Source organism: Gavialis gangeticus, unplaced genomic scaffold (assembly GCF_001723915.1).
Source record: "Gavialis gangeticus isolate Ggan-Ray unplaced genomic scaffold, GavGan_comp1, whole genome shotgun sequence".
Classification (NCBI taxonomy): Eukaryota; Metazoa; Chordata; order Crocodylia; family Gavialidae; genus Gavialis; species Gavialis gangeticus.
In genome coordinates, this window is record NW_017729034.1 from 58226667 (window position 1) to 58242256 (window position 15590).

Sequence of the window (15590 nt, forward strand, 5' to 3'; positions counted from 1 at the left end):
CCCCCGCAAAGGTAGCTGCCCTGGTCACCCCCCAGAACCCCTTCCTGTGGTATCTCCTCCTTGTCTCTTCTTCTCACCCACTACTTCCTCATTGCTCTGAGATTTTAAGAAGAATTTATTTGATAGAGGGTATATCTACATGAGAGACTTTACTACACACTAGACCAATCTAATGTGCAGTAGAGCATCACTGTCTACATGTGCACAGCAATTACTGTGCAAGAGTTTAGTCTAATGTGCCATTTTCTAGTACCTGTAGATACTAGAATGTGTAGTTCTGATGGAGAGGAAATTGCTGGTCTTTGGTATCAGGGAAGCAGCAACAGGAGGCCACAAGGGGTGGGGAGAGCTGTCCCAGCTCGGGGGGGATGCTGCCTGCCAGCTACATAGAGACGGGACCCATCCTGATCTCCACATGGCTGGGAGAGCTGTCCTGACTGCTGGGCAGCTGCCTGCTAGCCACATGGAGATTGGGATGGGTCCTGATCTCCAGGTGGCTGGCAGGCAGCTGTCCAGCATCTGGGACAGCTCTCCCCTGTCCCATGGGGATCGGGACCAGCCCCCATGCACCCTGCAAGCCCAGGGCTGGCACCCAGGAGATTCTGGAGCTCCCTCTGGCTGTTGCAGGGAGGAACAGCAAGGCAGGAGCATCCCTAGACTGAACTGTTCCCATCAGAAGCAAATTTGCTCCTTTAGGGGGCATAGTCAGATGCATGTAGGGGCGCAATTGAATGCCCCTAAATTTTCAGTGCAGAAAATTCAGGCACATTAATTGCACATATAGACATGCCCAGAAACTCCAAACAAGTGGCTTCATACCTAGTTTTCTCTCTGTTAATGTCAAAGCAGAGGGAACAAAATGCCTGAGTGTGACCTTATCTTCTCACTTTTTAATTCTGTTCGTAGTATGTCTGCCATGGGGATGATTCAGGATATTAACTTGTCTAACTGGCTGCTTCAGTAGGCAGGCTGGAGGCTTTCTAAAGTTTACAAAACTTCTCAGTGGACTGTCTGTCCTTTTGCAGTTTATAATGCCCTGAGGATCAACCTACGGGCAAAAATCAGTGTACAGCTTGCTGGTCAGCTTGACAAAAAGCAAGCAATACATTGAAGCATCTGCCTCTTCCCCTTGGGGGGTGGGAAGGTCTATGAGATGTGTTCAATAATGTGTGAGGAAGCTGCTGACTTGACATGAGATGTCACTGAGGCAGTTTTAATCTAGTGCCCCAAGGATGCATCATTTGTACAATCACAGAACAGCAATAAAAGCTGGAAAAAAACTATTAATAATCTGGTCTGGGGCCCTGCCAATGCAGCAATGTTCCTTTGACTGTAGTTTTTAATGCTTTTTCTGTTATGCCTTTCAGTGTTACAAGCAATGGGATAGCTCTTCCATTTAACATCAGAGCATTCTTTTTTTTTTCTGGTACAGTGTTTAGCTTCTGTTTATCTTTTCTTAATGTTGTACCATTACTCCAAGCTCTATGAATGTCCCATGTTTCCCTAAGTAATTCAGCTCCATCCACACATGGGTAAGCAGAAAGGCCCCAGTTCCTTCCCTACTTGTGTCTGTGCCTAGAGTGTAGCAGTATGCCACTGGATAGTACCATTAGAAAATTACTGTTTTCCCCAGACCAGATAAGGCTCTGTTCATTCCTGCCTGTTCCCCAAATGCCTGCAAGAGAGGTGGATGGGATGAAGCACGAACTCACTCCTGTATCCCTGGCCCAAAATCCATATACATATGCAGGGGCATAATGAGATATAAGAGAGTGAGTGCGTATTCTCTATCCCTTTGCAGTATGCTGCAGCCCTGCAGTCCAGCTAACAGTGTGGCCATAGACTTCACAATTTATAGTCAGTGGGAGGTTAATAAGAGGCACTTTATAAATCTTGAAATGCAGTCATCTCTGGCATTTAATGCAGCAGGAACCCAATAGTTCCCCTCAAAATATGTGAGTAATAGGCATTGTAGCCAACAGGAATTACATGCATCCTAAGGAAAGAGGAGGAATATTGGGTTCCTCCAGTTTAACAGCACATACTAAAACTAGAGAGAGGTAGTTAGCTGTGTTAATCTGTAGTCATGCAGAAGGCATGGCGGGGATTCACCTTAGAGATGAACTGGTTCAGAAAGGCATAAAGCTTTTGTAGGCCATAGTCTAGTTTGTCAGATGTCATTCATAGCATTTGATGAAGCAGGCTGTTGTCTATGAAAACTTATATATTTCTGAACAGTTAGTTTCTAAGCGTGCTTGTACACGAGTGGGGAGGCTGCTCCAATGCGTTATAATTACAGCACATCAGAACAGACTTGATTAAGTGGAGAGTGGTAGTTACCATGCTCCAGCAGCCTCCTGTGCCCCCTGGTTGGCACTGGACAGGCAATTGGAGGAGAGGTCCAAGTGAATATTTGCTGGTAGTGTAAGAGTGATGTTGTAACTGTGATGGTCCAGAAATTATGCCAGAGGTAAGGATTTCTTAGGGTGAAATCTTGTATTGGACCAACAGTATATCTGGGATAGGGTTACTGAATTACTGTGCAGCTATTCTGGAGTGAGAAGTAGAAGAGAGAAAAGAACAGCTCAAGGCTCCTACATTGGCTCCTACAAAGGCAGATTGAGGGAAATTAAATACAGCCACAGAGCAGAATAGGTAAAAAGGAACACACTGACATTTTTAAGAGGTAAGTCAAGAGATGGTGAAAGTGCTTAGGATCATGCAAGAAGCATGCACCATTTTCTGAATGGAGTTTGAACAATATACGTCATGCCTGTTCACAGAACAGTCCGGGGGTTGTGCTCCATGTGCATCCCACTTAACTCTAGTTTTTTAAATAGTGTGTAAACCCTGCATTGGTCTTCTGCACAGAGGTGAATTTCACCCTAGGGTTTACAAATTCCAGTGAAGGGAGATTGTAAGGTGCCATGATGATGGATAAAATTGTCCACTTGGGCTCATAGTGTCAACAAATAATATATATGGCTTCTTCATCACAGGAAGTACGGCTGAAAACTTCACGTTGCTTATTTTTATTTTTGGAATGTCAATCTGGTTATCAATACCACAGCATTTTTACTGGGCTGATCAGTGAAAGCAATACTCTCACAGACACTGTCAGTATCACAGTTGTAGTTTCCATATGGATAAATCAGCATTCAGCTCTATGATCTAAGTGCAACCCTTTCAAACTGAATATACGAATTCACATAAAAGGTTCAACTGATGTAACTTTCCTCAATAATTGCCTTGAGTAAGGCTGGTCAAAAAAATTCTGTCAAAGTTGGCTTCTGGAAGAAACTTGACTTTATGACTAAACAAAATATTACATGAAGAGTTGTTTCTCCACTTTCAGTTTCCTCAAAACATCCAGTGCTTGAAAACTGAAGTGCTTTGCACTGTCATATTTGGACTTGAAGATATCACCGTAGTGCCTCATATGTGTTGTAGTTCAGTGCACTCTTCTCAGTGGGCTGGGCTTGCCAGCCAGACTACATCTCCTATCTTGCACCATCTCTAGTCCCTTCTCTTCCATCCAATGATGCACTATCTCCCTGGTCTGAAAAAGGAGACCCTGATGTATAATAGGGTAATATATTCCAGCCAGGGAGCTCAGCCTCTAGAGAAGGATGGAAATATCAGGCACCTAAACTACAATGCCCAGGTGACACCATAGCAATATTTCCAAAGCAAATCATTTCTGGTTTTGGCTTAAATATTTTGGCTTCAGACAAGTGTTTTCAATTTTTTGCTAAAATGTTTTTGTGCTGAATTTTCACTGAAAGTGAAATTTCCCATGAGGGAAATACTTTTTTCCTGACCAGCATTATACCTGAGTAACTTTGCCTCCATCTTCAGAATAGAGATGCTGGATAATCAGCTTGCTTCCAGCACAACATGATGGATCAGGACAGAGCTACACTAACCTGTGCTCAGTTCCCATTATAGTGCCACCAGTCCCACTGCTGCAACTGGAAAAGTGCTGCACCCGCAACAACAGTGTGACACTGGCCTGGAGGATGCCACCTTTTAGCCACAACCCCGTGGAAGGTTATATCTTGGAACTTGATGATGGAGACGGTGGCCAATTCCGTGTGAGAACTTCATTCAGCCTTTATTTTTATTTTTTTTGGTGGGGGAAGGGGGGTTGCATTGCTCTTTCTTGCTGTTCAACTATCATAAGGACATGGATATTGAGAATGAGGGCATGTCCTCTAATTCATTCTTCCTTTGGTAGCATGGGGCCAATGAGCTGTTCCACCCTCCATGTCAAAGTTTCTTTGGAAGATTCTCCAGCTAGCGTGATTTGCTTCTGTGCCGCCTTTCTGCAGCCTCTGGCACAGAGGTCTTGTTGGGTGAAAAATGAAATACCAGGGTACTGCTGCAAACCCCGGTTGGCAGGTAGCCCCTTCTAGGACAACAGCCAATGCTGTAGGTTAGGAAAGTCCCAAACCTGCTACCAGGAAACTGAGTCACCTTTGTAGCCTCCCTCTCAGCTGCACCCAGCAACCAGTGGCATCAACTAAGAACCTAAATCAAGACATGCAATCCTGGAGCAATTTTACTGTTTCTACTTTTCCAGGTAAAAAAGACTTTCATCCTAGGGTCTCAAAATTGTTTATCTGACGATGGGTGTGAGCCAGCTGGCTGACATGGAACCCAGGCAAGACTGAGGTGATAAATCCTCTTTAAAACAGTATTTCCACCATTAATTATTGGAGTTTCCTATTTAGGGGTGTTCCTAGACACCCAGCTGCTGATTGAAAATCATAGCACAGAAATGACTGATTCGGCTGCTTGCTGTCTGTGTCTGGCTGAAGAATGTGACATGCTGCTCTTCAGGGTTTTGTTACCTTGAATTAGACTACTGTGATGCACTTGCACATGAAGCAACAGTGACATAACATGCAGAGTTTCTGCACAGGGCAAATGGGGGCAGGAGGAATGGGGTCCAAGAGATGAGAGGGAGGAGGAGGGGCCTCAGCAGGGGTTTTTTTGGCTGGGCAGGGTGAGGTGTAGCACTTTTACCCATGCCAGGAGCTCCACAGTCCTGGCTGAGCTGCTGCTGCCAGTACATGTGCTCTGCCTGCTCTAGCTGTCGCTCTTACAGCAGCAGTAACTGGAGTTTCCAGTGTAGCCATGCTGCTGGGGAGCAAACTCTGCAGCGATGGGAGGAAAGTCCCATGCCCCTCTTAACTTGGTGCCCAGGGAGGGACCCCCTCTCTCCCACTCCTGGTTATGGTGCTGTGAAGCAATGACTTAATACCTTTGATTGCAGAGTACAGCAAGTTGCTTATGGCATGAGAGCATATGAAACAAGTGCTGGCACTGGTTGCTTAAACCCTAAGGCAGGGTTTAATGGTTAGTTATAAACCCCTAAATGACCTGAATTTGGCCCAGCTGAGGGATCACCTCTCTGCCCATGCCATACTGCCATAATTGAGGTCAGCAGAAATGCCTCAGTTGGATTCCCCTTATTATAAAAGAGATGGGCAGCTAGCAGGTTGCCTTCTGCAAGGGCACTAAGACTCAAGAACTTAGTCTCACCAGTTTTATTCACCTGAAATAGCCTGAATTTGGTATCATTCTAGTATGCTGCAAAAGCCACCTGGTTGACTGGGTTTTGGAAGAGGTAGAACATCTGGTCCTACTATAATGAAACTAGGAAGTAGTCCCCTGATTGCCTGGGATCCTGTTGAAATGCTCTGGGATTTCAGTATATTATCAATGATGTGTTTGGGTTCCTACAGTCATAGTATAGATGCCTTAACTATTATTTAGAACAAAATATATTTAAAAAATACATTCTCAACAATTTGTCATGTGATTTCAAGTCAGGATGGCCATAGTTTCCAAAGTAGGACATGTCCAGGTCTGTCTCTCTATTGGATAGATTTTGCAAACCTTGGGCCTGCAGGATTATTCTTGCTATGATCTCAAGATTTTGGAAATAGAAAATATCAATCTCATTTTTTTCAGATTCCAGGGTTACAGTCTTTCCATTGAACATTTGGCCTGAATTGCTGTGATACAACCACCATACACTTGAGTTGTTTTAAAATAAATTGCCTGCTACTTGGGAACTGTCATTCCTATAAAACTATGCCTGCCATGTATATGATATAAATTATGTCAACATTAATAACATCATCTGGATTTCCTCCAAGGTTTTATTAGTATCTTGCCTGTAGATTTTAAAAAACAGACTTTAGTCCTCATCACAGCAAAAGCTCTATTTCTGAGTGAACAGAGGCAGTAAGCAAAGGTATAAAAACACCAGAACTGGCCAAAAATCACTATTTAGACCAAAAACAAAATATATTTTGTAAAATGTAGATAAATTAAACTGTTCCACAAGAACCTTTGTTTCTCTCATCATAATACAAAAGATATCAGGGCTCCATAGACTCTTTACTGTGTTGTCAGTACAGGTCCCAACTCAGCAAAATACAGACACCCTTGCCTGACTGTAAGCAGAAGTAATCCCTTTCCTATTTAGCATATGCTTAAGTCTCACTAACTCCAAAGGGACTACTCCTGTTTGTAAGATTTGGCACCTTACTAAACCTGGATCTAAGGGTGTAAGCAGGTGTCATGTTTCTTCTTTGTGACACAAAGGGGAAGTAAATAGATACCCATACCCTTCATCATGCCACAATGTGGTCATGACATGAGGTAATAACATGTGGCACTTTGTTGTGGAGGACTTCTATTTGCTTTATGGCAGGAAAGCGGCAGGAAAGCATGGGCAGCCCAGAGCTGCCTTCATTCTCTAGCCATCCCAGACTGATGCTTCAGAAGTTTAAGGGGCCCGATCCTGTGCATGCTGGGAATTCTTGGGCGCTATAATTTCCAGGGTGCACTTTGATAAGTGGGAAAGTCAGGGTTTCTTCACTTACCACGACGTGCCCCTGGGATCGATAGAGTATGCCTCAGTAAGTGGGGAAAGCCAGGCAGGTGCTTCCAGTGCTTGAGGGGCATGATGCTGCTAAGGAATTCATGGGGTGCACTGGACCAGACCTCTCAAACCCCAGGAGAATGTGTCACTCATTGTCTTGCAGCATTTATGATGGGACAATGGGTGACATGCATTTGGCCCAATGAACCGGATCAGCAGTGCTAAGATATATCCTGGCTCAGCTGTTCTGCTTCATTTGGTGACATCTTTTTCTACCATAAGTGCACTGCTGAGTCAGGGCCTTACACTCCTTAGAGACTTAGCTACTGTAAAACTATGGATTTCACAGTGGTATAGAAATTAAATGTGAAAAGTCCTAGCAGTTATGTAGTCTATCCTTTTTGTATCTGACATCATCTACTGCTACAGATCTTGTATTAAAAATGCAATTTATTCCACTCCCCTACAGACTTATAACTGTCAGACAGGCCTTGGTTATATTCTGCTTTGATTTTTGTTTTTCTTTATTTCCTCCCATTACTCATCTCCTTGCTGTTTACACCCCTTAGATCTTTAGAGAGATTTATCCCATCCCTCTCTTAGTTGCTGTTTGGCCAACTGAGACCTACAAAGCTCTTCTGATCTTCATAAATTAGAATCCCAAAGCTTTGTATTTACTGCTTACAGATTTGATATAGGTTCTAAAACTATGTAAGGATGCTTCAGAAATCCTCACAGGAGGATGGAGACAGACCTCCAAAAATAATAGCATGATATATTTCAACATCCACTTTTTAAACTCACCCTCTCTGTCTCCATTACAGTTAATCTTCCTGGGCTTCTTTCTCCATGATGAACTTCACTGAACATAGCTGCCCTTACTATAACAACATAAACCCCTCAAAGCAACAAATAATTTTTACTTGTAACTTATGTTTAAATATCTTATTGTAAGATCCTCCATTGAAAAAAGCTGGTGAGTTATGTCCCTGTCTTTCTGAATGTCTAGGAAGTGTATGTTGGCAAGGAGACACTATGCACTATTGATGGCCTTCATTTCAACAGTACCTACAATGCAAGAGTCAAAGCTTTCAATTCATCAGGAGTTGGCCCTTACAGCAAGACAGTTGTTTTACAGACATCTGACGGTGAGTTTGTTTCTTGTTAATGGAAACAGAGTCCCTGTTTTTAGTGGCCAGATGTTCACATTCCATTAAATCCACCAGCATTCTTGGCCTTAACTTGCATTCAGATTTTTAATAAGCTCATATGAGCGGCCAAGGACTGCATGTGGATAGGGCTGCATGTGGATAGGGACTGCTCTTCCCTGTCATCGCTACATATTGAAACTCCAGGTCAGAGCTGAAGAACATCAGTGGGGGAGGTTAAAGATATTCCTGCTCTTGTAATCCTTTCAGAAGACAAATAAAAAACTTCATAGCCCCTTCCCTTCCCTTCTCTTCAGTCTATGTAATCTCTTGATACACCGGTATCTGTACTAATATCTCTGTACACCCTTGACACACTCTAATGCTTGCATATATGTTAGAAGTCAGACAGGTTAGACATGTCAAACAGAGATTCTCAGATAAAGGCACAAAACTTTTTGCATGGGTGTAAGTGAATTCATCTGGCAGCAACTCTCCATGTTTTGAAATAACAGAAGTGCGTCTGTTTGTGGAGGCTTAATTAAAATAAATGTATTTGCCTTAACACACATAGGCAATTTCACAACATACTGTGAATATGAATATGCCACTCCCCTATCTCTACCTCTCTTTGTGTCCTGGTTATTTCAGTGTTTTCTTCACAACTGATACTAATTTCACAGTAACGTTTGATAAGATATGGATGGTAATTCATGCTGTGTTCTTATATAATTACTATTGACATCCATATAGGTACAACAGGAAGTTTATCTTGATTAATGATGCTGTAATGAATACAGAAGTACATAGTATTATGGCTTCCTTATTTCTACCATGTTGCCAAAATAAGCCAGTATAAAATATTATTTATACTTGGAGAATTTTTAAAACAAGCCAATGAAACCCACTGGTAATGAACTTAAATACAGTAAGATCCAATTTCCACTAGAGACAGGGCCTAAAACACACCTGTATCTGAAGAGCCCCCAAACTCTGCGTAAAGCCAGAGCCTCATTACATTTGTCTATTAGCTGTGTAGCACCAGTGAGATGCTGCTTTCTGGACAAGACTCCATCAGAGAACATTTGTGTTCCACAGGACTTACGTTCAAAGAGACAGGCACAGATAAACCACTCTGGATGAATTACATTTAAGTAACATGTGAAATCAAATGGATTGAAAAACAACTCACAAGTGTTACTCGGTATGTAAATTATGGACAGGGGGTCTTTCTTTTCACCCATCAAGAGATGCAGTCACCTCTGAGATGAAATACAACTGTATACTTGTGCACAGCAGTGTTGCACAATAATCTACAATAATGTGGGGAGAATGTCTCCTCTTGGAAGTGCCGTGAGAATTTAGGATGGGAGAAACTTACCCCTCCCTCCCACACCCCACCCCTTTGGTGCTATTATTTTAATGCAGCTTATTCTGCTATTTTTATTTTTTTGCACAGTGGCCTGGTTCACCTTCGACCCTTCTTCAGCCCATAGGGATATAGTCTTGTCCAATGATAACCAGACAGCCACTTGCAGTAGCTATGATGACCGTGTTGTTCTGGGCACAGCAGCATTCTCCAAGGGAGTACATTACTGGGAACTGCATGTGGACCGGTATGATAACCATCCAGATCCAGCGTTTGGAATTGCCAGAATTAATGTAGTCAAGGACATGATGCTAGGGAAGGATGACAAGGCATGGGCCATGTATGTGGACAACAACCGGAGCTGGTTTATGCACTGCAATTCACACACCAATCGGTAAGCTCTGATTGCAGATTCCTCTCCTAACTTGATTTTTTGTCTCTGAAGTAAAGCACTGTTTGAAATGCAAGAGCTTTTACACTGTTGCAGGGATGCAGTAGTCATGGTTCATTCTATTCTCTGGGATTATTTTTGGCCCCAGGGAACAGTTACAATTGGGCAAACACTCACTCCCATTGAATTTTGTCTTAAATGATGATATTTATTGGCAAGTGCTAAAAACTGATTAAACTAAGAGATTGGCAGTGCCTCAGGGCAATTTGGAGGCAAACAAATGGGAGTGCCTTGCAGTGATGAACAGTGAGCATGTCTACGCGAGATGATTAATAGTAAATTAGCATAGTTTACTATGAAATAAGCATGTGCATCTCCACGTGCACATGCTCACTTCATGGTAAATCTCCCTAATGCCAAGTAAATTTGCTACCTGCAAATGCAAGTAGCAAATTTACTTAGCATTAGTAACAGTGCTGTAGTGCTCATATAGAAGCCTGATAGGAGCCAAATCTGCTCCCGATCAGCCATTCACCAGGGGGTAGGAGATAGCTCCCTGCCCCTAGGAGCTATCTACTGCTGGGTTGGACTCTGCCACAGGAGCCCCAGCAGGTAGTATGTTCCCCTGCCCCAGCAGCAGAGAGCTCCAGGCCCCCCATACCAAGATCACAACTGGGGAGTGGGGGGTGGGAGATAAGGATTTTTATCTCCCAGCCCCTGATCCACCATCACAATCAGGGAGCAGGGGCTGGAAAACACTTACCTCTCAGCCTGAGTTCCATGGTCTGGAGGGGGGGGTCAGGATGGGAGATCCTTATCTCCCAGCAGCAGCTTTGTGACCAGGGAGCTGCTGCTGGAAGATGCTTATCTCCCAGCCTAAGCCCTGCAGTTGGAGGGCTTGGGCTGGGAGACCCTTATCATCTCCCTGCTGGTGGGGGCTAGGGAGCTTGTTCCCTGCCCAGCTTTGCAAGTGTGGAGCTGGGGGCAGAACAGGCTCCCCACCTTGTTCCCCCCAGCTCCACACTCACAAATCTGGGTGGGGAACAAGCTCCCCAGCCCCCACTCTGCAATTGCAATTGCGATCATAAAGCAGGGGCTGGGAGCTCCCTGCATGGGGACAGTTCCCCACCCAGTCCGGAGCTGGCTGGGAACTGCCCCTGTGCCCCAGTTGGGTGATCAAGGCATGCGGCTTGGAAAAAGCTGCAGAGGTGGGGCAGGTCCCAGCCCCCTGCCCCAATCCACCAGTGGGGCAGCTAGCAGCAAGCTAGCCCCATAAGTTACACCATAAGCCCCATAAACCACACCTTGGTGTGGCCTCATAAGCCACATCAAGGTCAGGCACAGCCCCCTCAAGATGCATACCTTGCTGTGCCATCTAGCTATCATCCCCATGCTTGATGACAACAACAAAGTATTTTTAAAAAGCCATCTTGGCTCATGGTCCATTATAGATTGATGAAAAAGTGTAAGGGTCTGTGCCAAAGCCTGCTGAAGTCACTGGGCATGTTGCCATGGGCTCTGGATCAAGCCCTAACCCAATAGAGCGTACAATAACAGAAATGTGATAAATGATATTAAAACATGTTTGTCTCCATCCCTTGAACATTTTGATTAGTCATGGGACAGTGTTATAGGAATATTCCATGAAAGAGCTTATGTTTCCAGAAATATGAGCTGGCAAATATCCTTTTAATACTGTCTTAAAAACCTATTTTATAGATTTGGTTCTTGGGGTGTGCTTTCAGTCAGGCAGTCTGTTTTACTAGGTAGTAGAGGAGCTTAGCAAAAGCCCTTTACTCCCATAAAGAGCGAACAAAGGAATCCTTTTGGTTTGCTGGTCATTCTACATAAGCAAGAGAATAAAACATCACCCATTGATGGCAAATGGTCAGTTGTTGCACTCACCAAAGGAAAATAAAACAGTTTTACAGGAATAGCTGAAGGATGGAGAGACTGATGAAATATTCTCTGGAACAGATCTCTACTGCAAAGGGCACATTATGCCTTGAAATCCCATGCATTTTAGAGGAATCAGGGCTAGGTGTTATATTTTTAATTATGGCCACCGAGAAGGTCAGTTTGTTGACAAATTGACTTCAGTTGTCTTTCACAGAGGTAGAGTCTGCTTAATTGTTATTTCCTAGAGGAAATAAGAAGACACCACAGAGCAATCATACCTTTAAAAAATATACTAAAGATTGTGAGACTCATATACTATACTAATGATGGCCATATCTCAAAGAGCAATCATTTCATCCTTCAAGAACTTCATAGCAATACGTCAGGGCATTGGAGAAATGAGTGGCTCTGAAAATAAACATAAGAGCATAGTGGAAGTGCCTCTTGCTAAGTGCCTCTCACAAGTTGAAAGTGCACTCTGTTTCCATGGACTCAGCATCCTAACAGGGCTCTAAAACATTTAAAAAGCCAGCGGGATCTGACTGATGCATTTTAGTAACCATAGCAGAGCAGAGAAGCTGCCTTACAGGAACAAAAAGAGACACAGAAGCAGCAACACAAAAGATGTGCCAGTAAATACCAGTTCACATTAGTTTAACTGCAGGAAATGGCACAAACACAGCAGATGTGCCCCATGCCCAGGGTGTAGAGCCCCTGAAGTTCATTGCAATGGATCTGTTCCCTGGCAAGATTTTTTGGTAAGGAAATGTACCCATTACATGTGCAAACTATTCCAAACCCTGTATTGAATTGTAAAGAAGGCAAAAATAAAGTCCCTAAGAAGAACTCATGTCTGAAATGTGCTACAGGTAAATAACTGACAGTGGGGAGGGAAAAGCCGCAAGAGGCTTCTTGAGAACCTGCTTCAACCATTTGGGTCAATGTCCATTGAAGTCAGAAGACATCTTCAGTAATTCCAGAGGGTTTTGGACCAGACTCTGAGTGAAGTCAAGTAATGAGGAACTGAAGAATATCAGCTTTACCAATAAAAACCAGATAGTTCCAAGTTATTGTGAAATAAGCTTATAATACAAATACTGACTAGTTTGGTTGCTTAACCCATTGTAAAATATGAAATTTTAGGACTCATCTTACAATAACCACAAAGTTTCCTGCAACTTTCTAAAGCCAATACTTCCAGACCTGAGGAAACTGGCCTTACCTCAGATGAATAGACCCTGCTGGCAGAGAGACTATTCTCAGAGGCCACGTTACTGTATCTTTACTTTGGAGGAGTAGTACCTTGCAGGGTTATTCACAGAGTAAGATATAGTAGCACTTAGTGGTTCTGAGCCTGTAAGCACTGATTTACATGCTTAATGTGAGCCTCACAAGTAAATACATGTCTTCAGGACTGGGGTCAGTGTAAGTGAGGGGGAAAGGACTGCCACCTAATTAGTCATAGAAGACAGTAGGTTCTCATCTAGCAGGTATGTTTTTAGGTGTCTAGACGAATTATAAACAACAGTTGCAGTTTCCCTTTCAGTGTTCATTGCTGATTAAGTGGCTTCATGTACAGAGTAATGCTGAACATTAGCGCTGTGTTATAAAAGGCAATCTCCACTGTTCCCAAAATATTCCTTTTTGTTTTGTCCATAAATGTGGCTTAACAAGAAGCATTTTGCGTGTGCATAATGATCAGATCAGTGCAGAGGTTTGATAGTTTTTCCAAATGATTGTATTAGCAGAAGATGACATGAGTTGAGGGCCACTAGGTTTCTAACCTGTGAATGAAGCATTCAAGAAAAAAAACCCAAATGTTAAGAAGTAACAAGGAAAGAACTGACAATCAGATAGGAAAAGCTGTCCTCTGGTGAATTTGAGGCTTGAGCCAAAGTACACTGAAGACAGAAGAGATTATTCATTAAAGCTGCAAAGGAAGCTTGCAAAAGTCAAGAGAGGAACCACTTGGGAGCTGTCCATGCAACTTTCACATGCCCACCCCTCCAGTTAACTGGTGTGACTAAGAGGTTGGTTCCTCAAACAGTGAAAAACAGGAATAACAGGGGTATATCTGTACTGAGATCCTTTGCCTTGGCAGCAGCTTCCTCTTCCTTCCTTAGGGCTGTGTGAATGATTGATTCTTTTGCTTAGGTGGCTGAACTGAAAAATCAAAAAGGAGAAAGAAAAGAACTTGTTTTTGGTTGCCCTGCAGCTGCTAAACTCATTTGTTTTAGACTAAATGAAGTGAACTGTGGGGGCAAGGGTCACAAGAGGTATGGATGCCATTCACAACTCGAGATAATGGTGCCCTCTTTACACCTCATAGCCCTGTTGAAACAGTAAGACACTCAGGAGGGTCTGGAAGACAGGGGTATAGACCCCTTTCCTCCTTGATTCAAAGCAGGGGTTTGAAATGGGAGCTCTCACCTGTCTGGAGAGTGTAAGGCTAAAGGGCCCTTTTCAATGAGTCTTACATACTCTTTGGGCTCAAGAGAACAAGTCAGTAGCTTGGTTGCTAAGACATGCATCTTGCAAGTGAGGTATCTAGGCTTCAGCCGCTGCTCCAGTGAATATCCAGAGCATTTACCTACAGATGAGTGCTTTAATGACTCTTTCAGGTGTGTTGGTTATAGCTATGTTGGTCTAAGGACATAGGCAGACAAGGTTCTTTGGGTAAATGTGATATCTTTTATTAGACCAACTAAATAGTTGGAAAAATTGTTCTTTGCTTTCAGACCCAAATACTCTTCCTCAGGCATTCAGGCATAGGGAAAGTCTGCTGGTGTTTGTGTGCTCTCCTGGGTGGAATAGAAGCCAATATGCAAAATGCAGGACTGTGAAAATGCAAATACATGGCAGTGAAGATCAGAGGGGATGGGAGACAATAGGTGTGAGATAGGTAGGTGGAGAAGGGACAAGAGAAGAGGATGTGGGGAGGAGGTATGTTGACCTGGTGATAAAATGTAGCTGGTAAGATGTTGAGATGTTACCTGGGGTTATTGGATGGCAGATAGATTATAATGTGCCATAAATCCATATTTAGTCCATAATTTTTTGTATCCAGTAGATTTATGAAGTGAAGTTCATAGACTTGGCTACGAAAGGTGTTTTGTAAATTCCCTTTGAGGATTAGAATTGGGAGACTGGAGAGAGAGTGGTTGTCTTATGAGAAATGTGCATCCACAGGTAATTGGGTATTTTTGTCTTTGATAGATTTTCAGTGTGTGTTCATTCTGGTACACAGGTATTGTTTGGTTTTGCCTACATATTTTCCATCCAGGCATTCAGTGCAGTGGATGAGATATTATATTTCTGGAGGTGTAGGTGTAAGATCCAGGAATGTTGATGGTTCTGTTGTGGGGCATAGTAATTGTGGGGGTGGTGGAGATATGTTGGCAGGTTTTACATTTCTTGTTCCAGCATGTTTTGAATCCATTTGATGTGTTTTGTGCCATTGGAACAGTGCTTCTGATGATGAGGTTGGCAAAGTTCAGTGCTTGTTCAAAGGCTAGAATGGGTGGTTCTGGGAAGATCTCTTTAAGAACTGGGTCTTCTTCTAGTATGGGTTGCACTTGTTTCAGGATTTTCTGTATAGGTTCCAGGGAGGGATGTGTCATAACTAGCGGTGTGTGATTCATGGGGAATTTTCTTTCTGTACTGCAGCAATACTTTATGTGTGCATCAGGGTGGCTCTTTCAAAAGTATGATCTAACTCTCTGGAGGACTCTGAATGACTCTTTTTCACTCTCTGACCAATGAATAATCTAATTATTTCTACAAAGGAGAGTAAAGCTTCAACAGGAGGGTTCAGGAAACACCCAGCCCTGCATACACTATAATCTAGTGGTTAGGGCCCTGCCTACCTCAGCCTACCTCTGTATT

At 43.2% G+C, this 15590-nt stretch overlaps 1 protein-coding gene across 3 annotated transcripts in view; it reads left to right on the forward strand.

The window, feature by feature from the left end:
* TRIM67 (tripartite motif containing 67) overlaps positions 1-15590 on the forward strand; it is a 61270-nt gene that overhangs the window by 35585 nt on the left and 10095 nt on the right. For 2 of the 3 annotated variants that reach the window (XM_019527648.1, XM_019527649.1), the window contains exons 6-8: positions 3949-4094; positions 7908-8046; positions 9506-9809. In XM_019527648.1, the coding sequence (XP_019383193.1) occupies positions 3949-4094; positions 7908-8046; positions 9506-9809 (589 nt within the window). Of the gene's footprint in view, positions 1-3936; positions 4095-7907; positions 8047-9505; positions 9810-15590 lie in introns of all 3 variants that reach the window. The other variant, XM_019527647.1, reaches the window with a different exon arrangement.